The sequence below is a fragment of the Carex rostrata genome, chromosome 23 (assembly GCF_964058835.1).
Source record: "Carex rostrata chromosome 23, lpCarRost1.2, whole genome shotgun sequence".
In the NCBI taxonomy this organism is placed as follows: domain Eukaryota; kingdom Viridiplantae; phylum Streptophyta; class Magnoliopsida; order Poales; family Cyperaceae; genus Carex; species Carex rostrata.
The window spans coordinates 4,405,462-4,432,269 of record NC_135940.1 but is presented as its reverse complement, the minus strand read 5'-3'; the positions used below and the strand labels follow the sequence as shown (position 1 = coordinate 4,432,269).

The 26,808-nt window shown below is 34.2% G+C and overlaps 4 protein-coding genes across 4 annotated transcripts in view; 1 reads left to right on the top strand and 3 right to left on the bottom strand.

The window, feature by feature from the left end:
* The window catches only part of LOC144574991 (Major facilitator superfamily protein), a 78,557-nt gene that overhangs the window by 29,870 nt on the left and 21,879 nt on the right, over positions 1-26,808 (bottom strand). The gene's annotated exons all lie outside the window — the stretch shown is intronic.
* LOC144574996 (uncharacterized) lies at positions 1,389-3,318 on the bottom strand. Its single transcript, XM_078325112.1, has 2 exons — positions 3,182-3,318; positions 1,389-1,889 (listed from the first exon to the last, which is right to left on the bottom strand). The coding sequence occupies exon 2, from the start codon at positions 1,852-1,854 to the stop codon at positions 1,579-1,581; it is 276 nt and encodes a 91-aa protein (XP_078181238.1). The 5' UTR covers positions 1,855-1,889; positions 3,182-3,318; the 3' UTR covers positions 1,389-1,578.
* Positions 8,035-14,167, top strand: LOC144574989 (uncharacterized). Its single transcript, XM_078325101.1, has 9 exons — positions 8,035-8,228; positions 8,735-10,385; positions 10,753-10,979; positions 11,058-11,390; positions 11,775-12,021; positions 12,102-12,230; positions 12,506-12,721; positions 12,841-12,964; positions 13,711-14,167. Exons 2-9 carry the CDS (start codon positions 8,829-8,831, stop codon positions 13,953-13,955), a joined length of 3,078 nt encoding a protein of 1,025 aa, XP_078181227.1. The 5' UTR covers positions 8,035-8,228; positions 8,735-8,828; the 3' UTR covers positions 13,956-14,167.
* LOC144574990 (ADP-ribosylation factor GTPase-activating protein AGD4-like) lies at positions 18,144-25,551 on the bottom strand. The gene is made up of 19 exons (XM_078325103.1): positions 25,284-25,551; positions 24,940-25,016; positions 24,736-24,836; positions 24,577-24,647; positions 24,390-24,452; positions 24,244-24,288; positions 24,017-24,076; positions 23,749-23,796; positions 23,558-23,653; positions 23,448-23,489; positions 22,971-23,186; positions 22,455-22,586; positions 22,010-22,198; positions 21,655-21,741; positions 20,933-21,163; positions 19,982-20,103; positions 19,812-19,902; positions 18,940-19,358; positions 18,144-18,444 (listed from the first exon to the last, which is right to left on the bottom strand). Exons 1-19 carry the CDS (start codon positions 25,329-25,331, stop codon positions 18,336-18,338), a joined length of 2,247 nt encoding a protein of 748 aa, XP_078181229.1. The 5' UTR covers positions 25,332-25,551; the 3' UTR covers positions 18,144-18,335.

Genomic DNA, 26,808 nt, shown 5'->3' with positions numbered 1-26,808 from the left:
AAATACGCCCGACTTGTACCGGTGCATGAGAAAAGGGATGGTACGACTAATACCGGTACATGAGAAAAAGGCTGGTACGACTATACCATTTCATCATCAATTTTTCATACATTATCAAGTAAAACTGAAAGATAGATATCCACTCTTAAACTAAACTAAATAACCAATAATTTATTAAAAGAACTGTTAGTATTTTCAGCCAACATACTCTCGGTACATCATTATTGTTAGCTCCATCACTTCTTGCTATCAGTAAGGCACAGCCATAGGAACAAAGCAGATTGAAATAGCACTACTGCTAACTCTTTAGTGCATATTGCATAATTTTGATTACATTTATAACTGCAGAAGTTATGTGATGTTATTAGATTGCAGAGTATGGACATATTTATCCTTGTTACTGATAAAATTGTATCAGATTGAGTCATGGCAACCTAATGCTCAACAAACTGAGAACAAACTCATTCATTTTCTGAGACAAATTGACACAGTACTGGAATATAGACAAATGAATGAGTTTGTTCTCAGTTTGTTTCAGTTTATTGAGCATGACAGACAATGAACCTTCAAATTGTATTCCAATTTTTTGCATGACATGACAAACATGAATAAACTGGAATACAATTTGAAGGTTCATCGTTTGTCATGCAAAACCTGAAATATAAATAATTCAAAAGTCTAGTGTGCATTGCTCACAAGACAAGTGTGTATTGCGGGGTAGTTTAGTTTAGTTTCAAATATCAGTAAAAAAAATGAAAGTTAAACCTAAAATTTCAACAAATTGTATTGTACAAGAATTAAGCTAAAGTAGATACTTACCAGGAAGTAACTACATCTTTTGGCATGATGTACATGATCATTCTAATTTTTAATTGGAAAAATGCCACGGCATTGGTAAAATTTTCTATTGTTGTGCTATATTTATTTAGATCATACCACAAAAAGGCACAAATTAGTTACCTAGTTGATGAATTTGTTCGTGTTGTTGAGAATTCACATCTATATCAATCATTTTACCAAAAATTGAAAAAAATTCGAAAATATTTAACAAATATAAAAACTAAAATGGGATGCAACATGTACCATGTACCAATATAACTTTCATAAAAAAAAAAATGAGAAATTACAAAACTGGAGATTAAGAAAAGTAGAAGAAACTTACTCCGGATGAATGTTTCTCTGGAAGTGCGTTCCATAGGTAGCGTAAATTAATACGCCTAAAGTAACTTACTCCGGATTAGCTCAGCATTAGACCATTTTACTCCTATTTACTCCTCATTTTTGCAGCTTAAGTGTGAAGTAAGGGGTTTACTCCACAACCAAACATGACCGATATTACTTTCTTCTTTTGTAACATTAACCCCAACTAACCAGAGATACAAAGATAATTTAAACAAAAGGAAAGAAAGAACAGATTATCCGAAATGCGCGTCTCCGACCCGCGACGCTTTTGCTAGCATTTAAAACTAAAAGCACAATGCAAACTTATGAGAAGTTCACATCTCAAAATAACCACGAGTCTAAAATTGAGTAAAAATCCCTCAACTTAAGATGAGATGAGGTAAAGGCAAAATCTTGTTATTGCGTGGATGGTGGCTTCTTGGCTTCGTCAGCCACCAATTTCTTTAGCCGCTCTTGGAGTACACGCACTCGGTCCTCTGTGCGCCGCAGCTTGCGCCACCTCCATGTGAGGTATGCACCAAGTCCACTGTAGACCAGGATGTACGACCCCCACACATACGGGTATGTCTCGGCATGCTCCTTGGTTCTGCGCCATTGCTCTTGCAATTTATCTGCTAATCCGACAGATGGTTCACTGGGGCCCGCCTTAGGTTCTCCTCCCCCGTCGGCCATCAATTGGGCTCTCTCTTTTGTACAACTCCTATGCACTATTAACAAGAATAAAAATGTTATTCTTATAATGAGAAAACAGTTACCCATACCAGGTATAACAGGTATTGAAGGATAAGTAAACCAGTTTATTCTGATACCTGTACCAGGTTATAATTGCTACAACAATCCTGCATTATACTGGATACTGATCACTCGGTAAAACCCAAATAGAGAACAAACAAAAACTTTATAAAGAACACACAAATCAATCACAGAAAAGTATAAAAAGAGTTGAGTAGTGGATAAATACAGCAGCTTAAACCAAAGTCTCTAGTCAGGATCAGATAGTACCAGGTAAGTAGTACTTCAGCTGGTTTAATTTCATATTATTGCTTGTGAAGTACCTTACTTAAAATTAAAATTAAATTAGGATCTTCCCCCATATCAAGCCATAGTGTGTTGCCAGGGGAGCCAGGATTTTCACCGGGGATAGGCAAAAAAAAAAAAATTACAACAAAAATTATATTTTTTAAATGAAACAAAATATAAACTTTAACTAAGATTTTCATCAGGAGCATAATTTGAATGCTATATCATGAATTTTCTTAAGATATTTATACAAATTCAATGTGTAGAGTGAATGGGAACACACTTAACTGAATGTAAACACAGAATATAAGACCTGAATGTTGGCAGCTAAGAAAAACGATCAAATCAGCTACAAAGGTACATAGTTCTTCAAAGTGAGACACTGAGACTATAAATATAAATTTCCACCCACACCCAGTAAACCCAGAGTTCAGCAAATACATACAACTATTTTACAGTTTTAATTTAAAAATTGGCCATACTAAATAGTGCACTGTAACTAGGATCAACAAGCACCAAATGAATTATCTGGTATGTATGTACCACTCATTATACTAATATGACCCCAAAACCTTAGAATATTATTTGTCGGCTCAAATGTTTTGTAATAAAAGTGCACCACAAATTAACTCCAAAACCTTAGAACAGTAATGTAGGTTAAAAAATTTAAACTAACACAGTTTTAGCCACTCTTATTTTTTTTAGAACTAAAAAAAAAAAATGCTTTTATAGAAGTTTATTATTTTTTCTCATTTTAATTATGCAGAAGTAATTCAATATGATGCTTTAATAGTCCTAATATCTTACTCTTAGGCCAATATTTTATTGTGTCCTTTGTATGACAGGAGCATGAGATGTTGAAATTACAAAAGCCTTTTCCGAATCGCAATTCAGAAGAGGAAAAAAAGAAGAAGTTGATCGCAGTTCACAAAAATGGCTGACTAGGGTTAATCGCAGTTCAGAAAAAGCTTAGGGTTACCAGGCTAAGTAGCTGAGCCGCGTCCCACGAGTCCCGCCTGAGCCGCCTTAGCCTGTTCTCTGTTCTCTCGCGAAACCTCAGACCCGAATCCGCGAATCAACGAAACGAGCAGAGAGACGGGTAGCGAGATAGCGGGTATGGTCGGATTGATCCGGATTCTGACAGAAATATTCTATTACCTCAGATGATATCGATTCCAGAGAGCTGTGGGGCTGTGGAAACAAACTAAACTGAGTTGGGCTGTACACGGGTTCTCAAAAAGGTTTGGGCTGTGCTGTGCCATGATTTGGAAAATAAATCCATCAGAAGACCGATTGATTGATCCTTCAAAAGAAAGGTAGATTTTTCGGTTTATGCTGATGTTTATCAGGTGGGATCCGATAGTTATAAACAAGTTGTTATTACTTTCTTCATTCAATCCATTAGTTGGGCTATTATATATTTTCTTTTCTAGGATCTCTATTTTCTAGTTTCAATTACTTGCCAATTTATAAAGTGTACATAAATAAAATAAATATCAGATCTTGTTGGAGAATATACAAATAAGTTTTTTTTATCACTTATCTTATCGTGTTTTTGGTACACTCAGGGCCTGTTCGGTGACTTGATTCCTATGGGCTTTTTTTTTTGAGAAAAATAGATCAGTCGGATTTTTTTCTATTACGTGTTCGGTAGTCAAATTTTATTTCCCATTTCAAATTCCAACAAAATATATTTCCCTCGCCTCCTTCAGTTTTTATGGAGAAAATACAATTCAGTGTGAGCTCCGTTTTTTTTTTTCATATAGTTGTGGCTCTTGTGAAGAATAAAAAACAATTGAAAAATGAGTAGAACTGGGGTGTTCTTAAGCTCACCAAAGTATTTGGTGAGCTTAACTCCAAAACTCATCAAATCGGTTTCAAATGACGAATTCAAACCGTTGAAATCCACCCATTTTACGAGTGATGCATCTACATGTGAAAATTTTAAACATTCGAATTAATTTAGTATAAAGTCAAGCAGTCAAAAAACGTTCAAAAAATGAATGCACTAAAATTAATTTATTAATCTTCTAATTTTGACCAATTGACTTTATACTATATTAATTCGAATGTTTAGAATTTTCACATGTAGACGCATCACTCGTAAGGTAGGCGTGTTCCAATAGTTCAGATTTGTCATTTGAAACCGATTTGATAAGTTTTGGAGTTAAAGCTCACCAAATACTTTGGTGAGCTTAATAATACTCTAGTTCTATTGATTTTGTAATTAGTTGTTGGCCGTTCAAAGTTGTTTGAAATTGAGATAGTGTCTTTCGCTCATTAATTTAAAAGATATAGTTAACTTATTTAATAAATTAAAAGAAGAATTATACTAACTAATGCTTGTTTAATTAATTTATCTAAAAATAACGTGCACAATCAAGCACTCAATTAAACAAAAATAATTTTAACAACCTAAAATTAATTAAAAGAGGCCCTGATTAATTAAAAGAGGAATTATAGTAATGAATACTTGTTTAATTGTTTAATTAATTAAACTAAAATTAACTTTTATAATCAAGCACTCAATTAAACAAATACAATTTAATAATATAAAGGTTAAAATTAATTAAACAAGTACAATTTAATAATACAATAAATTATTGAACAAGTATAATTAAAGTAGCGGCACTTAATTTTAATAAATTAAGTTAATATTAAGTTAAGTTTCTATTCTGACATCTAACATAATCATCCCACATAAGTCTAGCAACTTCATCTATTTTTTTATTCCCTACCTGACATTGATTATTAAATCTTTCAACATTTTTGCCGTACTCTTCATCTGGTACATCCACAATATCATTTGGATCAATTTCCAAATTAACGTTTGCAGTCCAAGCGTCATTGCTATTGTAATGTACAATAAAATTGTGTATAATACATGCTGCTTGTACAATGTCAGCTTGTTTATCAATTGCATAATATGTTGCAATTTTTAAAATGGGAACCACATTTTTAACATACCAACTTGTTTATCAAGTGCATGATATGTTGCATCTAAGACTTCATTGACATTCATCATTCCAGTTAAGATTGAAGTATGGCATGGAGTTGGTTCCAATATATTTCTCTCTATATGTGGCATGATGAGATTTGTATAATTCTCATTATCATTATTCATTTTTCATTGAAGTAGATGATATATTATTTTGCTATAAAAGAGGTGAAGAAGCATTTGTTGCAATAACTCTATATATAAACAATTTAGATTTAAAAAAAAATGAAAATGGTCATGATCACTCTTTTGTCACTCTGTAGTGTATGGTCAATCATGATATTACTTTTTAGTGTGTGGTCAGTTCATCCATTTATCACTTTTCAGTGTGTAGTCAGTTCATTCATTTATCACTTTATAGTGTGTTGTCAGTTCACTCTGATATCACTTTTCAAATTCACTCATTTATCACTTTCAGTGTATAGCCATGAAAGAAAAATTCATAAAATATTGGGAAGAGCTACCTCTCATGACCATTATCGTAAATTACCTCCATCTGTCATTCAAGACAAAGTTCACAAGAAGAATGCTTCAAAGGTTAAAGACTAATCTACATTTAGACTTCGGTAGGGACACATGAGCATTTGAGGAGATGTCTAACTTATACAACTCGAGACGAACTACCAATCAACCTTCTTCGATCCGTCACCACGTTAGATATGAATATAAATATATATGTGTTTTTAATTTTTATTATTTATAATATTTACATTATTTGTGTACTTGAATTTTTTTTTTTTTAATAACAACAGAAGCAACAATAGTACTGGATTGTTACAAGATTTGCAGGAGGATGATGACTTGCAAATGTCCGAGAGTAGCACAAACAAATTAGTATGCTATATAATTTGGCGATAATGGAACATGAATCCATCGATGTCTTGAAGTACTGGAAGCAGAATGCAAGTGTCTATTCAATGCAGATTAAATTTAGAGTTAAATTTAAAATATTTTTTTTAAATTATGATTGATAATTAGATTTATAAGTTAGAGTATTGAAAAGTACAAGTTAAACATTGTTTTTTTTAATCGAGTATTCAATTAATTAATGAATTTAAATTTAATTAGCTATTTAAATTTGATTAGCTATTTTTTTTAGTGTCTATTCAATGCAGATTAAATTTAAAATATTTTTTTTAAATTATGATTGATAATTAGATTTATAAGTTAGAGTATTGAAAAGTACAAGTTAAACATTGTTTTTTTTAATCGAGTATTCAATTAATTAATGAATTTAAATTTAATTAGCTATTTAAATTTGATTAGCTTTTTTTTTCTCGCTCCGTACGGAAAAACTGGATTCGCACCTTAATTACTGATAAAGTTCAAATTAAGTTGAGCCTGTCAGTAGGGGTGAAAACGGAGCCGGATTATCCGATTGATATCCGCTCCGAATTCGTATTCGAATTTAAACGGAGCGAATAGATCCGTATCAATTTGATTAGCTATTTTTTTAGTGTCTATTCAATGCAGATTAAATTTAAAATATATTTTTTAAATTATGATTGATAATTAGATTTATAAGTTAGAGTGTTGAAAAGTACAAGTTAAACATTATTTTTTTTAATCGAGTATTCAATTAATTAATGAATTTAAATTTAATTAGCTATTTTTTTTTCGCTCCGTACGAAAAAATTGGATTCGCACCTTAATTACTGATAAAGTTCAAATTAAGTTGAGCCTGTCAGTAGGGGTGAAAACAGAGCCGGATTATCCGATGGATATCCGCTCCGAATTCGTATCCGAATTTAAACGGAGCGGATAGTTCCGGATACGGATATTTTATTAAGATGGACAAATTCCCCGAATTCGGATACGGATAATATCCGTATTGGCTAAACGGATCGGATGTCCGCACTATCCGAAACCAAACCCAATATCAATTTTTCTCTCTTCGTGCTCTCGTGAAACAGCTTTGCATGCCTTTGTTTATATATGATATGTTGCTTTGAACAATACTATTTGTGGGAGTGGGACTATTCAATACTCCTTGATATACCGGACAATGGGGCCAAGCCCAGTCTACGGATCAATATTTATATTTAACTATCGAAGTAATATTGGGCCAAGCCCAATCTACGAATCAAAGATGTAAACTACTTAAAATAAATTTGCACATCTTTGTTAAAATTGCTTCTAACCGGGTTTGAACCCTCTCCCTCTGTAGAGAGCTTTAAAGACTAAAAGTTGAACCACTACACCACATCAATCTTGTATTATAATTTCTTTATTTTTTCTATATATTATATCAATACATTATTTCTCCATCTTCTTCAACTTATAGTTATCATTAATATTTATATCTTAGAAGTTTATATATTTTAATTATCCGACTATTATTTGTTTTATATCCGTATTCGTGGACTATCTGTTCCATATCCGTATCCGTTTAAGGCGAATTTGGTTTTGAATTTTGATATCCGTTTACTATCCGTATCCGTATTCGTATCTGCTCATTATCCGATTGATGTGGATATGGTATCAGCATTATCCGCTCCGTTTTCACCCCTACCTGTCAGTCAAGTGTCACACAGTATTGTCTCAAATCGGTTGCCAAGAATCTGAATAGCGGGAGCGACCAGCGTGGCGCTTAATGACTTAAAGCGCGCGCACTGGGATAAGACCGCGGGTGTCATTATTGGCAGTCGATGCTGACGTACCAAATATTTATCCACACCTGTTCTTCGTGAACCTCATAATTTGTTTTTCCGTGAATGGAGTTTGGACCCCAGAAACCAGGACCTACTGTAAGCCTGGTCCAACAAACAATTTCTGGGTAGCTGGGTTGTCTCCGGTGAAAAAACACATGTGCACATGGTGTTCCGAACTCTACTGAACTAAAATGAGGTAGGTCCTACAAGTCAGTAAGCTTTTTCGTACCATTATGAGTGAACCAGTTAGACTGGAATCAACAGTGGCTTCCAGAAAGAGTGGAGAGAAGAGAACAGGATTGGAGTTTCAAATCAAAGAAAAAAAGGATTGGAATTGGGAAAAATAGAGAAAAGAGAGAATTTTTATCTACTTTGGTGTAAGCAACATCTCAATTATTATCTACTCCTTTTTTTTATTTCCTTATTTTTTGTACAGTTTGTTATTCTTTGCGTGTTGTCTCAATTAGGATTACAATTCTCAGGTTTATCGTAATTTTACCTTCTGATTCCAGGATTTTACCCTTTAAACCTCAATTTTACACTAACATTAGATCTAAACCTCTTCTCAAGTAATTTTGTAATAATACGGATATGCGCAGAACTCGTAAGTACTAGTGAAATTAATTTGAAAGAAATACTCTCAAATTTAGTTAAAAATAAATCAGTCCCCAAGGTCCTGTAATTGCTATTCTACGTACTCTGATCGCAATATCACTTTTATTTTTATTTTTGTTATGTTAGGTAAACTCCTAATTTAGAAAATCAATTAATTATTACATGCAGATCATCAGATTTTTTTCTTCCTTCTTATCCATTTTTTTTTTCAACTTGCTATTGTTGTTTCTAGAGATAAAGGACTTATTTTTCTTTCTTCTCTTCCCAGCAACCAGAGATGATATAATCCAGAGATGCACTAGGATTATATATCAATAAAAGGAAAAAAGAAAAAGAAAAGGAACAATTAAAAAGAATCTGACATGGCATGGTTTCGTGCCGCATCAGCTCTCTCTAGGCAAGCACTGAGGAGAAATCTGAACCTAGCCAGGTCACCGTACCACTTGGCTGGTAGCAGGCCAATACCACATCCTCCTTACCGCACCTTCCATGGGACCAAACCACATTTCTTTGCAGCCCCAATCCCGCGTGCTGTACCGTTATCACGTCTGACGGACAGTTTTTTAGACGGTACGAGCAGTGTGTACCTGGAAGAATTACAAAGAGCCTGGGAGGCAGACCCGACAAGTGTTGATGAATCATGGGACAACTTCTTTAGAAACTTTGTGGGCCAGGCCACCACATCACCTGGTATATCTGGTCAAACCATACAAGAGAGCATGCGGTTGCTATTACTTGTTCGGGCGTACCAGGTTAACGGGCACATGAAGGCAAAACTAGACCCATTGGGGTTAGAGCAGCGTCCGATACCTGATGATTTGGATCCTGCTCTTTATGGGTTCTCTGAGGCTGATTTGGACCGGGAATTCTTTCTTGGAGTGTGGCGGATGTCTGGTTTTTTATCAGAAAATCGACCTGTTCAGACTCTTAGGTCGATATTAAACCGGCTTGAACAAGCATATTGTGGTACAATTGGGTACGAGTACATGCATATACCCGACAGAGAGAAGTGTAATTGGTTGAGAGAGAAAATCGAGACGGTTAAACCAAGGGAATATGCCCATGATAGAAGGTTGGTGATGCTAGATAGGCTTATTTGGAGCACGCAATTTGAGAATTTCTTGGCAACCAAATGGACAACAGCGAAACGGTTCGGGTTGGAAGGATGCGAGACTTTGATACCCGGTATGAAAGAAATGTTTGATCGGTCCGCGAATATGGGTGTTGAGAGTATAGTTATTGGAATGCCACACAGAGGTCGGTTAAATGTATTAGGAAATGTCGTTAGGAAACCTCTGCGTCAGATATTTAGTGAGTTTAGTGGCGGTATCAAACCAGTAAATGAAGGTGAGGGTTTGTATACTGGTACAGGTGATGTTAAGTATCATTTGGGCACATCCTATGACCGGCCAACACGTGGTGGTAAGCAAATCCATTTATCTCTAGTTGCAAACCCAAGTCATTTAGAGGCAGTTGATCCAGTTGTAATCGGTAAAACCAGGGCAAAACAATATTACGCAAACGACACCAACCGGACAAAGGTCTTGGGAGTGTTGATTCACGGTGACGGAAGCTTTGCGGGGCAAGGTGTGGTTTATGAAACCTTGCATTTAAGTGCGCTAGAAAACTATACCACAGGTGGTACCATACACATAGTTGTGAATAATCAAGTGGCGTTCACTACTGATCCAAAAGCAGGACGGTCGAGTCAGTACTGTACTGACGTGGCAAAGGCATTAGATGCGCCAATTTTTCATGTGAATGGGGATGACTTGGAGGCTGTAGTGCATGTGTGTGAGCTGGCGGGTGAGTGGCGACAAACGTTTCATTCTGATGTGGTCGTGGATATAGTTTGTTATAGGCGATTTGGGCATAATGAGATTGATGAGCCTTCGTTCACTCAGCCTAAGATGTACCAGGTTTGTTCTCTTTATATTATTTTTTGTGTATATTTTTTTTTCTTTTCTTTTTCTCAGGGTTGGAGTTGTAGTTTGTATTAATGTAGTTAAGTTCTTGGGGAAGCCGAATAGCCAATCTCTGGAGCCTATACAAGTACTGTACCTGATCAGTACATTGGAAAATGGGTTGAATCAACAACAGAAAGAATACAAATAAACACAAGAAATTGGAGAATTTATGTAATTTTCTTAATTTGGAAGGCCTTTTTTTTCTTTTTGACAGGGTAAAAAATTGGAGATTTTATGTGAATACTTTTTTGAACTGGAAGGTCCTTTTTGTTCATTCAAATTGGCATAACTTTTTTTATTCATGCTTCTTTAATAATAGGTGATCAGAAATCATCCAAGTGCACTTAGTATATACCAAAAGAAGCTTCTCGAATCGGAACAAATTAGAAAAGAAGAAGTAGAGAAGTTGCAAACAAAGGTCAACACCATCTTGAACGAAGAATTTGAAAATAGTAAGGATTATGTGCCGAACAAAAGAGACTGGCTCTCGGCTTACTGGGCCGGGTTTAAATCACCCGAACAAATTTCAAGGATCCGTAATACTGGGTAACACTCTACTTAATTACTTGTTTCTCTTTATTTCTTTACTGCAAGTTTGTCATAACGACTCAACAACTCATGTAGTGTGAAACCGGAGATACTAAAACGGGTTGGGCAAGCAATGACAATGCTGCCCGAAAACTTCACGCCACACAGAGGAGTAAAAAAGATTTATGAGAACCGGGCCAAGATGATAGAGACTGGAGAAGGGCTTGATTGGGCTGTTGGAGAGGCTCTTGCATTTGCAACTCTCATAGTAGAAGGAAATCATGTCAGATTGAGCGGTCAAGATGTCGAGAGGGGCACCTTTAGTCATAGGCATTCTGTAATTCATGATCAAGTTACCGGAGAGAGATACTGTCCCCTTGATCATATTATCATGAACCAACCCGAAGAGATGTTTACTGTCAGTAACAGGTATGTTATATTTTTGCACTTTGATTTCATTTAAGCTTATGAGTACTCCTGCAAAAGCTCATAATGTCACGAATCCCTACAAGATGGAAACTATCAAGGTTATATTATATATGTATATTTTTTTTCTGTTTTATTTGATTTATACTGATGGGTACCCTGCAAAACCTGAAAACGTTTTATAAATACCCTAGAGATTCTTGTAAAGGTACCTACATAACTTGTGTAACCTTGCAAACCATTTTCTTTTTTGTTCCAATTATATGAGTAAAACCCTTATTTGAGCAAAAGAATTTCAATTTAATAAGTTTTTCAGGGACACACATTAATTTGACATTGAATATATGTAGTAGCTCTTTAGTTTTGTACTGTTTGTGTTATTTGTAGCTCCTTGTCAGAGTTTGGTGTATTGGGGTTCGAGTTGGGCTACTCAATGGAAAACCCTAATGCTCTAGTAATGTGGGAGGCCCAATTTGGAGATTTTGCAAATGGGGCCCAGGTGATATTCGATCAGTTCTTGAGCAGTGGGGAGTCAAAGTGGCTTCGTCAGACTGGCCTCGTCGTTTCGTTACCACATGGATACGATGGCCAGGGCCCAGAACACTCTAGCGCCCGGCTTGAGCGCTTCCTCCAGGCATGTGTTGTGTTTTTTTTGTTATTTATTCGAGTATTATTTTGCTATCTCTAACCGTTAAAATTTTGTTTGTTATACAGATGAGCGATGATAACCCGTATGTTATTCCAGAGATGGACCCCACACTGAGAAAACAGATCCAAGAATGCAATTGGCAAATTGTGAATGTCACCACACCAGCTAATTATTTCCATGTTCTTCGCCGACAGGTAGTAAAAACTCAACTATATGAATATCTTCTTTTATATGTGGAGATCATAATCCTTTTAATAGAAATGGTTCAAAAACGAATTGTTTTGATTCCTTTGTTCTCTTGGGCCTATATAGGCATTACATTTTGCATTCGTAACCCTATAACTTCTATAATTGCTTTCTTACCGATATAACCCTATAGCTTCTATAATGCGATAAACATACATAAATCCCAACACTTTTTTACTTACCGCCCACACACCCTCTTTTTTTTTTTTTTTTCTAAATGTAGATACATAGAGGTTTCCGGAAGCCTCTGATAGTGATGTCACCAAAGAACCTACTCCGTCACAAGGACTGTAAATCCCACTTATCTGAGTTTGATGACCTTGTGGGCCACCCTGGGTTTGACAAACAGGGGACCCGCTTCAAACGTCTCATTAAAGACCAAAATGACCATAAAGACCTTGAGGAGGGCATTAATCGCCTCATTCTGTGCTCTGGAAAGGTACACTTGGACAGTTAATTTTTCATATTCTCGGAACAGTTTGATTCATGTTTTCTAAACATGTCATTTCTGTGATTATTATTTATTTATTATTTTATTTCGTATAATATTAATAATAGGTGTACTATGAGTTGGATGAAGAAAGAAAGAAAAGGGAAAGAAAGGATGTGGCCATATGTCGGGTCGAGCAGCTGTGCCCAGTCCCCTATGACCTCATCCAGCGAGAACTAAAGAGATATCCCAGTAATTTTTCTCTCTTCAGTTTTCTTTTCTAATTTTTTACTTCATTAATTACTCCTTTATATGGTTCTGCTGCATCATTCCATATAAACATCTTAGTTTATAACTTGTAATTAATTACCTTAGGCTATTTTGCTAGAAGTATACAGTAAGACACCAACTTTTTTTTCATTGTTCGCAGAAAATATCTGCGGTTTTGATTTTTTTAGAACCCTCCTATTACAGAAGTAAACAATGAGTATTTATTACTGGAATAGAGTGAGGCTACGGTATTATGCATAGCGCACATCAGCCTGTACTATGGATATATATCTCCATTTTCAATGTCTGAACTGTCAATCCGAACCGTTCAATATGATCTCCATATGAAAGTTTACTTGGAGGCCAAATTTTGCTTTTTAAGAATTTTTTTATTTTTTTAAATAGGTAGAAAAACACTACTTTGGGATGGATCCAAAATCATTTTTTTTAGGAAGGGATGGTCCAAAATCTTTAATAAGAATGTAAAATTTGGTCTTCAAATACATTTTCACATAGAAATCATTTTGAGCGGTATGTATCGGCTCTTTGGATTTTGAAAATGGAGATATGAATCTATAGTACAGAACAAAGTGCGCTATGCATAGTTTCGTAGCCTCACTACAATACTCCTTTCGGTCTCTAGTATTGTTTTTTTCTTTTACACACTTACCCTTCCGACACATTATGGTTTGTTAATATAATACTGATTTGTGAATTAATATCTGTAGATGCGGAGATTGTGTGGTGCCAAGAGGAATCAATGAACATGGGTGCATACAATTACATTGCACCACGCCTTCTGACAGCCATGAAAGCACTTAACCGCGGGTCCATAGAGGACATCAAGTACGTGGGGCGGGCCCCATCAGCAGCCACGGCAACTGGTTTCTACTCATTGCATGTGCAAGAGCAAACCGAGATTTTGCAAAAGGCCTTGCAAGATGACCCAATCAACCATCCATTGGAAAAATAAGAATTTGTCGAGATTCGTACCGTTGGTTCCATGCAAGATTGATTGCAGTGGAATATTTCTTTGTAGAATTCATAATGTCTTGACATGTACATGTGTACTCTTTGGTTTCTGCAATAATTTTGCATACTGATGTGTGCAAAACATCTCTGCAAGATCTCTTTGTATGTTAGAAATATTTCAATTAAATTACTAAGTTGAACTGTGCTTCAACATATGTTTCATTGTATTTATTTATCATTTTTTTTTTCAATTGGCCTGACTTCTGTGGTAAGTAATTAGATGGGTCATGAGGCTGTTGATGGAGCAAGTAGTCATGTCTCATGATGAATAATTTTACACCAAAAATGGAAATTAATATATATGGTAGTTATTAAATGGTAGGAGGAGAGAATATGATCATATATGAATGACAGGAATGAAGGGAGAAGAGGTTAACTAGATAACTAGCATATATTAGAAATAGAAAGTATCATATATTGCAATTTTCCATAACTTTCAAAGAAAAATCAAACTAAAGAAAAAAACAAAACCTTTCTTTCTATACCATTGTCTTTTAGTTATTGAGGATGACCAAGGCTAATCGTTCATCGTTCATCATTCATCATCCTCGACTCGTTCATAAAGTCTGATTACAAAGACACATAAGTTTTCATAAAGCATGATTTAGTGCATATAATTTGCATTGAAGCACGTTGACTTAAATAACAAAATTTGCAATCTGCAGCATAAGAAACCAAATTAATTTTAACAGTACTTATGTACCAAAATTTCATTTAGTTTAAGGAGAGTGCTATTTTGAGGTCAACTATTACAATATTGAGAGCTAAGAGAAAATTTCCTCTCTAAGTACCTGTTTTACCCTTTAAATCTTTCTCTCTCTAATATCTTTCTTATTAAATGAGAATGTTATTTAAGGAAATAATAATAAAAGAAAAAAATGATTTTTATCTCATATCTCCTTTCCCCTCTCTAGCTACATTCCTGACAACTCTTTTGCTCTAATTTACACAATTGATTGTTTTTTTTTACCCCATTGCATTTGAAGTTCTCTTCGTTATAACGTTCCACCAAGCTTCTTCTGATTTTTATTTAAATTTCTTTCGGCAGCACTTCGGGCCAAGTGCTTATGGAAGCACATTAGCCTATCTCTCTATATATATATAGTACGGCTAACGCGCTTCCTCTAGCATATGGGCCGAAATGTTTCCGGTGGAAATTTAAAATTTCAAAATCCAAAAGTCGATCTGAACCGTTCATCTTCTTCTCCATATTAATATCTGCTTGGAGACCAAATTTTACATTTTTCTGAAATTTTTTACTATTTATTAAGCCACTTTGAAAATTGCTGATCCAACGGTGGCTTACCAAACAGTAAAAATCAGAAGCTACCGTTGGATCAGCGATTTTCAAAGCGGCTTAATAAATAGTAAAGAATTTCAGAAAAATGTAAAATTTGGTCTCCAAGCAGATATTAATATGGAGAAGAAGATGAACGGTTCAGATCGACTTTTTGGATTTTGAAATTTTAACTTTTCACCGGAAGCATTTCGGCCCATATGCTAGAGGAAGCGCGTTAGCCGTACTCTATATATATATATATATATATATATATATATATAGAGTAAGGCTGTGCTACTTCGTGAATTAAACAAAATGTTTTAATTCGCGCTCATATCTCTAGTTTCGAAGTTCAAATAGCCGATCCAACCGTTAGATGTTTAATCTATATTAAAATGTACTTGGAGACCAAATTTTACATTTTTTGGAATTGTTTTACTATTTATTAAGATGGTTTGAAAATCGCTGTTTTTATTAAAATTCTGCATCATTAAAAAACAACGATTTTCAAACCATCTTAATAAATAGTAAAAAAATTTCAAAAAATGTAAAATTTGGTCTCCAAGCACATTTTAATATAGATTAAACATCTAACAGTTTGGGAATATCTTTCAATAGTTTCGACCTTCTATAGTTTGTACTCATTTAAACTTTGCGAGTTAATAAAATGTTGGCTTCTACACATAGGAATAGATTTAGGAGCTGGATTTTAACAAGCTGTCATTAGCATAAAGTTTTTTCTTTTGCACTTTATTATTTTTTTTTTCACCTTATCTCTGAGTATACTCATAATTAGACTTTTTAATTTTCATGCAGTGATGAAGATTCTTTTTTCATTTTAGTAGAAATTCATAGGCTAGTGACGACAACTTTATGGTCAACGAATACCAGCGTATTTAGAAGGAAATAAAAGGAAAACATGAAGGAATTGAGAGGATCGGCGCAGTTTGTTTTTCAGTCGGTTCAGATCAGTGGGTACCAGCATTTTTAGAGGGAAACAAACCACAGAAAAGAAAAGAAAAGCTAAAAGAAGGAATGAGGCATGGTACAAAATGGGCACGGTACTTGTACATGAGAATGGAGAAATACAATACTGGATTAGTACGGGTTAGTGGCATACTGGACTGGTACAACAGAATGAAGACATACTGTAATGACTGGTATTGATACGGTTCAGTACTGGTACTGGTACTGATACGGTTCAATACTGATACTGACTTCAATCAAAACTAGATCACTGACTTCAATCAAAAGTTTACATCTGTGCAATGAAGAATAGCTACTGTAGAAGAGAAATAGTGAAATACAGTGGCATGCAAAGGCGCTCCAGAGAATTGACTTTAATGATAATCAGTTTCAGTGCTTTCTTTTATTTACTTACTGCCTTAGAAGGGAAAACAAAAGAAGGGTAAAATGGGAATACATAAAAAAATCAATGTTAAATATGATTGATTGGACAAATATGTGACTTTCTACAATTTTTAAGGAAAAATATGTAATTACTGATTTTGAAGGAATAAATACGTAATATTGAAACTTTTGAGAGATATACATGAAATCCCCCCTTAATCTCTGTGTACCTTTTTATAAGCACAAATCTAGTCTGACAGGTTAAATTTAGTGCCCAATTACAACACTACAAAAGAAAGATTTGAAGCTCTCTCTTGCATGCAATCCTTACCGACACAATCAATGTATAAGTCTGTTTTAAATCACATACAGTTTTTTATTTTCTTTTATGCTGACTTGTTTTTTTTTTTTGAATAATTATATGGAACCCCCCACTCTCATCTCCGCATTTTTTCCGCACTCTCTCTCTTTTTTAACTGCCATATATTTCCCCACTAATTTTGCTAAAAGTTTCAATTTATCCCCGCATTAAATTAGACTGTCATTTAATACCAATTCCCGCATTAATTATGCCTTCCTCTAATAACAATTTCCGTATTAATTATTCCTTTAAAAACAATCTCCGCATTAATTATACTGTTATCTAATAACAATCCATGTTAATAAATGCTTATCTGTTAATTGATGTTCAAAAAAATATTTATCATTATTTCTGAGAAGTATTTATCCTTGTAACATAGAGTATTTATTCATGTAACATAAAGTATTTATCCATGTAATATAGAGTATTTATCATTGATGTTTTATTGTAAATTGCAATTATATCTGAAAAGTATTTATCCATGTAACATAAAGTATTTATCATTATGCATGAGAGTATTTATCATTAATGTTTTACTGAAAGTTGCAAGTATGCCTGAGAAGTTTTTATTCATGTAATATAAAGTATTTATTCGTATAATGTAAAATATTTACTCATGTAGCATAAAGTATTTATCATTATGTCTCAGAGTATTTATCATTGGGTGAGGGGATTGTTTATTTAATGGTCTCTAGTTGTGCAGGGACAATCCAGAAAAAAAGAAAATTTTGTGCGGGGATAAATAACAAGCATTTATGAGGGGATTATAAATTTAATGGTCCCCAGTTGTGCGGGGACGATTCAAAAAAAAAGGAAATTTTGTGTGAGAACAATTAATGGATTGATTTATTCTTTCGTAAATAGAGTTCATTGCAGAGGGTTTAATACGTGACAAATTCAAGATAAATACTTTAATGCTTCAAATTAAATACTAACGGTTTTTTAAACGCTCATTAATGATTGAGTGGTCCCCTCATGTTTTTTTGGCAATATCTGCAAAGATAAATGCAGAGTGGAGATTGCGAGGATTGTTATCAGCGTTTTTTTTTTTTTCTATACCCATTTATTATTCTATTAATCATCTGCTAGAACCAAGATTAACGAACACAAGACCAAAAGAATATAAGCACTGACAGTTGTTTTATCAATACTTGCATGCTAAACAAACACCGAAATTTAATGTTTGACATGTTTAAAACTGAATAAAATACCAATTAATTTTAACCAAAAACAAAGCTGTATCGGCCTCCTGTGCGTTTGCAATCTATGTGTTTTTTTAAAGATGCATACAACTGCAAAAAAAGAACCTAATATTTTATATGTACAACTCGTTAGCCAGCAAATAGTATGAGAAGTTCCTCATCCGTTATTGCACCGATTTCCATTCGCCTTTCAAAAGCTGTCAGATTACCGCCATCTTTTATTGAAGCACGGGCACCCCTTTAGAGAATAGAAAAGAATATACATATTCAATGAAAGCTCTAAATTATACATACTTAATAAAGAGTGAGGCTATGGTATTTTGCAAAGCACAGATCAATCCGTGCTATGGATCCATATCTCCGTTTTCAAAGTTCAAATAGTTGATGGGAACGGCTCAACATGATCTCCATATGAAAATATAGTTGAAGACCATATTTTACTTTTTTTTTATAATTTTTGTAATGAAAATCACTACTTACAGATGGTCCAAAATCTTTAGATCAATTGATCTTCTACTTGTCTAAAAAAATAGTAATTTGTTTTAAAAAAAATGTAAAATTTGATCTCCAATTACATTTCCATACGAAGATGTTGAATGGTTCGGATCGACTGTTTGGATTTTGAAAATGAAAATATGGATCTATGGTATGTGTGCTTTGCAAAGTACCATAGCCTCACTCTTTAATAAATGGTCAGATACATAACCAGGCCATGTTTCATGATAACCCATACCTCTTGAGGAGATACTTGGCAACTGCATCATTCTTTTTAAACACGCAATGATGTAAAGGTGTACGGCCATGAAAATCTTGCAAATCAATGTGGGACCCAAACTGAAGAAAGAGCTCTAACATGGTAGGGTTCGCAAAATGGCACGCAAAATGCAGAGGAGAGCATCCTTCCATGCAACTGTCCTGCTGATCTGATGATGCTATTTTCTGACATGCTAACGGGTCAAACTGCCACTGCTCAACAGTAGATTCGGATTGATTGTGGCAATTGTCATCTGGTTCGTAGTATCTCATGTTCGGATTTATGTTGTGAGCCACAATAAGCCGATATGCCGTCTTAATATCATTTGATTTAATTGCATCCCAAATCGTAACAGAATGCGGTTCTGGTTCTTTGGCAATTAAAAGTTTCTCCATGTACTGCATGTCATCAAAATGTTTCAAACAGTATTTATTTTTCATTTATTTTTATCACTTAATCTTTAAAAGTACAAAAAAGGTTTAGGTCTACTTTTTGTATTAAAAAACATTTAGATGTTACACTCAACATATTCTCATATTCTGCAGAGCAAAGAAGACATTTGCAAATAATTTCTTATCCAGTTAAAGTCAAGTACAAGTTAAAGCAAAAATGACTGTGCCCTTCAGTGTTGAACTTTATCATATTAACTCAACAAGATCTCGTCATCTCTAGTTTACATAAATATGTGACCTTACAAAATTTCAATTTTGCTTAGGAAAATTGTTTGGTTCAGTTGCAAGCATAAATATGCCCGGGTTGTAGGAAAAATAACATATTGCAGGCTTTGGCACCCAATTTGTGAAAAAAAGCATTAGTTTTTTAATGGCAAAAGGGTTAAAATTTAACTGTACCTTTGTTTGGATGTATTTCTCCTTGGTTACAAGAGTGTCACTGGGATTGGGTTTTTCTATAGGGACACTACCTTCTTTTGATTTATCATTGCTGCACACGAATATAAGATTAATAACAGCTATTGAGAGTAATGATTTAATGGTGCATTTTTAATCGCCCAAAAATTTACCTCTCGTCTCTGTTGAGAAGAGAACCTTCCCAAATAGAATTGGCATATGTGTTACCCAATGCATGGAATAAATTGCACATTACGGGCTCCCAAACCCTCACATCCAACCGCAAAGACCTCACCTGTATGTAGAGAAAACTAAAGACATTAGTCTTCAAAATTATAGCAAGACATATTATGAGTAAGGCTACGGTATTATGCATAGCGCGGATAGGTTTGTAATACGGATCAATATTTTCGTTTGAAGTTCAAATAGTCGATTCGAACCATTCAGCATAATTTTCATATGAAACTTTATTTGCACAATAAGTTTATAATTTTTATAATTTATTTATGATTTTTGTAGAAAGGTAGAAACTCACTATTTTTTAATGGTCTAGAATCTTTAGATCAATTGATTTTGTACCTACCTAAAAAATTAGTAACAAAATTCTAAAAAAAATGTAAAATTTGATCTACAAGTATATTTTCATACGAAGATCATGTTGAACAGTTCAGATTGATTGTTTGCACTTTGAAAATGGAGACATTAATCCATAGTATGGATCGATATGCGCTATGCATAGTACCATAGCCTGACTCACATATTATTTACTTTAAGCTATTACTGGTGGTGAAAGAGCTTTGCTTATATGAATAATTGTATAAAAGAAACTTCTATAAACAAACAAACTGCTTTTCTATAGCACTCAGAAATTAAATTGTCTATACCCTAAAGGACCCTGCTAGGTGTAAATCCTGGCTTAACTCAAAATGAGTTGAGCTCATAGTGCTACAGTTCAAGTTTTGATGAGCAAATTATGAGACAAATTCCCTGCTTTGAAAGGGTTAATTTGGTCTAAATACACTTAGCTATCAGAGAAAACCATTTTTTTTTGTCTAATACGCATTGGCAAATGCATTTTGAGTAATGTCAATATTTCAACTATTTTCAAATAAATAAAAGGGAACCTTTGAAATATGAACACCAAGATTGCGGTGAACTCCGGAACATTCGATGCACATGAGTATACCGAGATTTAGAGATGCCCAATCAGGCTCTGGTGCATTGCATTCGGCACAAATTTCATTTCCTGGGATGCTTCGCAAATTGCTTGATACATTGTCATATCCCTGTTGCTGCTCCTCCAGGGACACAGATTCAATCCCGTTATTTTCTTTATCAGAGTTTCTAGAAGATAGCTGTTCAAACAAAAAGAATAAAATCCCGTGACTCATTTAGTAATATTTCAATAGAAAAGTAAGCAATATAAGAAGATTAATCCACAAACATAAAAACAGTGATTTTGGATGGTCCAGAATCTTCTGAAAAACAGTGATTTTGTACCTATCTAAAAAAATAGTAAAAAATTCCAAAAAATATAGTCTCCAAGCACATTTTAATATGGAGATCGTGTTGAGTGGTTCGGATCGACTGTTTGTTAGGCACTATTGAGGCATTTGAACCCTGCTCTAGTTGCTAAGATGCCAACTTCTAACGGCATTTTGATTATTTTTCCTAATTTAAGAAGTTTGCTTGTTACCTATATACTTCTAGATTGACATTTACTTTGAGAACCTCTGGTTATTCCTACTTTTTTGGAAACTTAAGGCAAGAATTTAAGTTAGTCATTTTATAAAAACACCCTTCACAAATTCACATCTTAAAAACAAAAGAATATATAGTAGAGAACCTGGCGAGGGAAAGGAGAATGAAGGATTGATGCGATAACTCCGGTGATTTTCTCTATCCAGTCCATCTGTTCAGCTTTGTTCTCGCCCTGATGGTATTTAATTATATAAATACTACTACCAAAGTATCTCATTCAAAGATTCACGGAACAATATTTTCATGTGTCCCAGCAAAATGATACAAAGGAGAAATCACTTGCCTTCAATATTAGAAATATAATACAAATTCATACCAGTATTAACTATTAAACTTGACCTTTACCATGATGTCCTCCATGGTTTTAAAACAAAAAATAAACATTTTTTTTTTCATTTTGAAAGGTAAGTTTGTCAAGGAGAGGAAATAAAGGAAATTACCTGAAGTGTATAACTCTTGGAAGGAGAAATTATTCGAAAGCAGAACCGCAGATCCTTTTGTTCAGCATCGAGCTTGAGAGTCGAGGTTTGCAGATCTATTGTGTGATAACCAAGAGTAGCTTCTTCACCCTGGTACGGAGTTCTTTGATTTAAAAATTTGAATCTACTCTGCTGTAGTGTTGATCCTTGCTATTAGAAATTACAAAAGATCAGAAAAAGGTACTGACATGACTATATTTCATAATGCTTTATAAAAATAACAGGAGTAGACTATATAAATGTTCCTTAAATTGTCACACATTTCCAATTTTGATCCCTGATTATTTTGACTTAATGATAATAGTTTGGACTAAATTGGAAACATATTCAAATTTATACAGACGATTTATGTAGTTTACCGGACAAACTAATAAAAAATAATGGAGAAGTGAAGAATATGACATACCGACTGTTTATTAAGTTTATTGCTATAATAATACAACATCCCGTGACTATCTAGCACAAAGAACTTCCTTTTCCACTCTCCTCTTGAGCTTGAAGAGCGCTTTAGTAGATAACCTTGTTTAATTATTTGTACCTACAAAATTAAAAATGACACATTCAGTTAGAGGTGTTTTTCAACACGAGTGATTCTTGACTCAATTTTTTATCTGTACAGTTGAATATATCAAAAGTGATTACTACTTTTTTTCATATATTATATTAGTTTATTTAATGGTTATTTTTCACTGAAGTCCTTGGAAGTTTATTAGCCGATGGCCCTTAAATGATTTTTTATTACAAAGAAGTCCAAGTACTAAATTTTTTACTTTTATTTCACTCACTCTGTGTTCTTACATATGAGCAATCCACCAATCATATAAAACTATATAATCAACAAATATAGAGTTCAAATAACACTTTGGACCGGTATTATTCGAATCTAATAACATCAGAGGCAGAAAACAAAGAGTGATAGTACCTCTCCGTTTGAGGAAGATTGCATCAGTTCTTCAATCTCTTTGTACGAATGAACACCGACCACATGAATTCCGTCACCACTAGTTGAGTTGTCAGTATTACTTGCTGGTTTTAGGTTTGCCAGCTCAGCCTGAGTCCTGAATTCATGAATCCTTGTCTCGAGTTTTTCATGTTCATTACTAGCCATTTCTTTTGTTTGTTGAGCATATGTCAAAACCTTCATCATAGATCATACATTTAATTAATAATAACCACGTGGGATGACAATTCATTAATGGTACCATGTGCATGTGTTGGGTGTACCAGTATCAAGTATAATACTCAAAGAAGACATAAAGGTTCCAATATCAAGTATATAACAAATAAATGGAAATATGTACTGACTTCAGCACTGAACTTATACAGCTTAGCACTGACAGTATATTCTGGTACAGCATGTGAATGCCTCAATACCAGTATCGAAGTTTCTAATCCTTGCCTGATGAACGAAGGGCTCCAGTTGTTGCAGCAACTCGTATCCCTAGATAAAAGAAAAGGAGTGATTAGAAATTGCAAGTTTGTAAGTCGTCTAACTTATGTAATGCTTACTTGTTTAAAATATCTCATATGGGCATCCATTACAGCACTGATTGACTCAAGAAACTCATACTTCTTTTTCGCTTCAACGCTTGCGACAACGCTAACCTAAGATTTTTACCGTCAAGAGGGTATAAGTAAAAAAATACAAATTCTAACTTACATTAGTTAGAAAATAAGGAGAACAATTGACTTATGCATACTAGGTTAAATCGGCACTTCTCAAAAGTTGATTTAGAATTCTCCAGATCCTGTCATTATAAATGAGATAGGTTAATTCTCATAGTTGTTACTTAACCAAAAAAATACTTGAGGTAAAGATTTTGACAGAGCAGCTTTTAATTTATGCAGCGCACATACAATAAAGTCAAAAGAATGCTGCATATGACTCGTGCATTGCATGAATTAAAAACTGCTCTTTCAAAATGTATACCCGAATGCTTGTTTTGTAGAGAGAGAATGTACTATTACCTCTTCAAGCTCAGCATCAGTCCTAGTGCCTTTCTTTGCAGACACGAACTTCTCACGTGCCTGTAATAGAGTAGATCCGATAACAAATAATATTACAATTATGTTGTGCATTTATTGGGAGTACCGCGATAATCCAGTTTGTAACCAAACAAAGTTGAATCTCAAAAATTAAGACAGAATTATAAGTAAACTAGGACAAAAGTTCAAGTTATTATATAGCATTTTACCTGGTCGTATCCAATCGCAGCTTTGTCCAAGCGTTTACGACTATCCTATATCATGGTAAAGTATTATCAAATCATGCACCATTTAGAGCCTCCCGCATTTATTGCTTAACTTTACCAAAATTTGCACATTAATTTCATATGTATACCTTGACATTCTGTAGATCCACATTCATGAATTGCATTAATCGTTCACTCAGCATATGTTCAATCTGATTATGACAAAAAAAAAAAAAAAAACTAAGGTGTTCTATAAAAAAAAAAGGACAAGAAACAAATTAAACAGAAATTGGGTTACATCACCGCTTTTTTTAAAAATAATATTAAATCAAATACCTGAGTGCGAAGAAGTTCTTTATAAGTACTGAGTTCCCTAAAAGCAGTAATAAACTTTGACATAACAGGCCCTGCAAATTAAGAAGGGCATGTGAAAAATGGACAACTACAAAAAAATAGTGAGCCCTACAAATTTACAAAAAGAGCAAAGTCAAGTACCTCCTATGGCAACACTAATGGGGTCGTCTTGGCCAGCACCAAACTCTTGCAAGGAATCAGCAAAGGCGAGGTCACCTTCATATGCCACATCAAGTGAGCCCCTTGAAATTCAATCCAATAAATCAATTAATCACAAAGAGGTTTAGGTCAATATAACATACTACATCTGTCCACACAAACACACACAGAGTATAATAAACTAACATGAAATTTTGGCATCCCTTGTGAAGCTTTTGACAGCGTCTCTTCAACTCATCAGCCAGTTGTTCCAAAGAGTACATCTTTCAAATATAAATACCAGAATAAGAGAGTATTAATAAAATGAACAGAACAACCCTTTATCCTTGTTTGAAGCAGCAGTAACAGTACATTGTTTGAAGCTATATGATTGATTGATTGATTGGTCAATAATTGTTGAGCTATGTACTAGCTTAAGCTTGATTGAAAATGTGACAATGAGATGTTTGCTTGTGTAGACGAAAAGGGATCGAAGGAAGCAAACTTAAGCTTAATTGAAAAGAAGTAAAATATATAAATAATGGAGAGACCTGTTTTCTGAACATAGGCGAGTCTTCTAGCTTGGTGAAGGCCGCCATCTCTCTCCCACTCTCTCTCAGAAGTGAGAAATCGAGATCCAGATTTTGCAGTGGAGGAGAGGAGAGGGAGGAAGGGGGCGGGGTGTCAGATGTGAAATGTGTAACTAACGATCACGATCACGATCACGATGTGTAGGCTTGAACTTCAATTTTAATATCTGCTAATTAAATTGTTATGTCATGCGCTGGAAGCAGCTTGGAGCTGAAATGGGAGAATTTGGATATGGGAGGATAATGGTTATAGAGTTTAACAGGGTAGTTTTGGCTTAATGCAGTTAACGGACTATGGAATCAAAACAGATCTGTATATAATTATTGAGCTGTAAGAAGTCAAAGCTGTTCTGTTAAAATCTTAACCCAGAATGAAGGAATGAATGAATGAAAAATCTTTTCAATTTGTTCAGACCTTTAATGGGCTGGGCCTTCTATTTTTGGGCCTAAAGAGTCTGATGTATCCTTTTATTTTCTTTCTTAATATATAGGGTTTGAGGCTGTCCTATCCTTGCTGCCTCCCTGCTGATATGATATAGCGGACCAGCCTCAACTGTCAAGACTCGAGACACATTTCTTTACAAGATATTTTATGTACATTAATTTTTTCATTAAAGGTAGTTAAGTACGATATTTTATCATTCATCTTGTGGTGGGCTGGCTTAAACATGCAGTTTTTCAGAGTCCAAGATTCTGCATTATCTATGCTGGACCTACAATTCATCTTTGTCATTACTAGCTCCTCATAATAATTTATTCTCTAAAGCAGCAAGTGTTCTCTCTTTTCTATTAGTTCCAGGCATCTTTTTGCCGGATTGAATTCTGGAGCATCCCCTGTTATTTCATCAGAGCCGTTCAAAATCGATCACACGGCTGCAATTATATCTTATTTGTTTTAATATATTATATTGATATAAAAAAAAAGTAATGAAAGCTGTGTGATCGATTTTGAACGGCTCAAATAAAAGAATAGGAGGGTACTCATTTTCTAAAAAAAATGAGCAGATTTGAATCTCTTTTTATAAAAAGTTGTACAAAACTAATGGAAGTACACTATTAGAAGTACACTATTAGAAAACGTTGTACAAAATTAATGGAAGTACACTATTAGAAAACGATATACATTAAAACAAAAAAAGGGCCAATCACCTCTCAAACTTCCCATTTTGACAACCATCTTTCTAAACTTTTAGTTTGCACCAATTTCATTTCACACTATTAGAATTAGAAAGAAAAGAAATAATAATTCAGATGAGAAAGATTCAATGCCACAAATATTTTGTTTGCTGGTCAATTACAGGCCACCACCTCCTTTTGAATTAATATTTCAAAAGTCAAAAGTTCACATGAAAATATTGTATAATTTCTCAAGAGGGATGGAGCTATGTAAATTCTACAAATTTTTATTTTTTTATTTCATACAATTCAAGAGAACCAAAGATGAATGCACTATAATGTATTTATTACACTTAACTTGGTCCATGAA

Excerpts from the sequence above, each read along its gene's own strand:
- LOC144574989 (XM_078325101.1), top strand. The coding sequence starts at position 8,829 with ATGGCATGGTTTCGTGCCGCATCAGCTCTCTCTAGGCAAGCACTGAGG. Across the intron at positions 10,980-11,057 it reads TCAAGGATCCGTAATACTGG|TGTGAAACCGGAGATACTAA; the intron begins GTAACACTCTAC and ends CAACTCATGTAG. Across the intron at positions 11,391-11,774 it reads ATGTTTACTGTCAGTAACAG|CTCCTTGTCAGAGTTTGGTG; the intron begins GTATGTTATATT and ends TGTTATTTGTAG.
- LOC144574996 (XM_078325112.1), bottom strand. The coding sequence starts at position 1,854 with ATGGCCGACGGGGGAGGAGAACCTAAGGCGGGCCCCAGTGAACCATCT.
- LOC144574990 (XM_078325103.1), bottom strand. The coding sequence starts at position 25,331 with ATGGCGGCCTTCACCAAGCTAGAAGACTCGCCTATGTTCAGAAAACAG. Across the intron at positions 20,104-20,932 it reads TTGGTGTTCATATTTCAAAG|GTGAGGTCTTTGCGGTTGGA; the intron begins GTTCCCTTTTAT and ends CTCTACATACAG. Across the intron at positions 18,445-18,939 it reads GCCAAGTATCTCCTCAAGAG|GGGTGCCCGTGCTTCAATAA; the intron begins GTATGGGTTATC and ends TATTCTCTAAAG.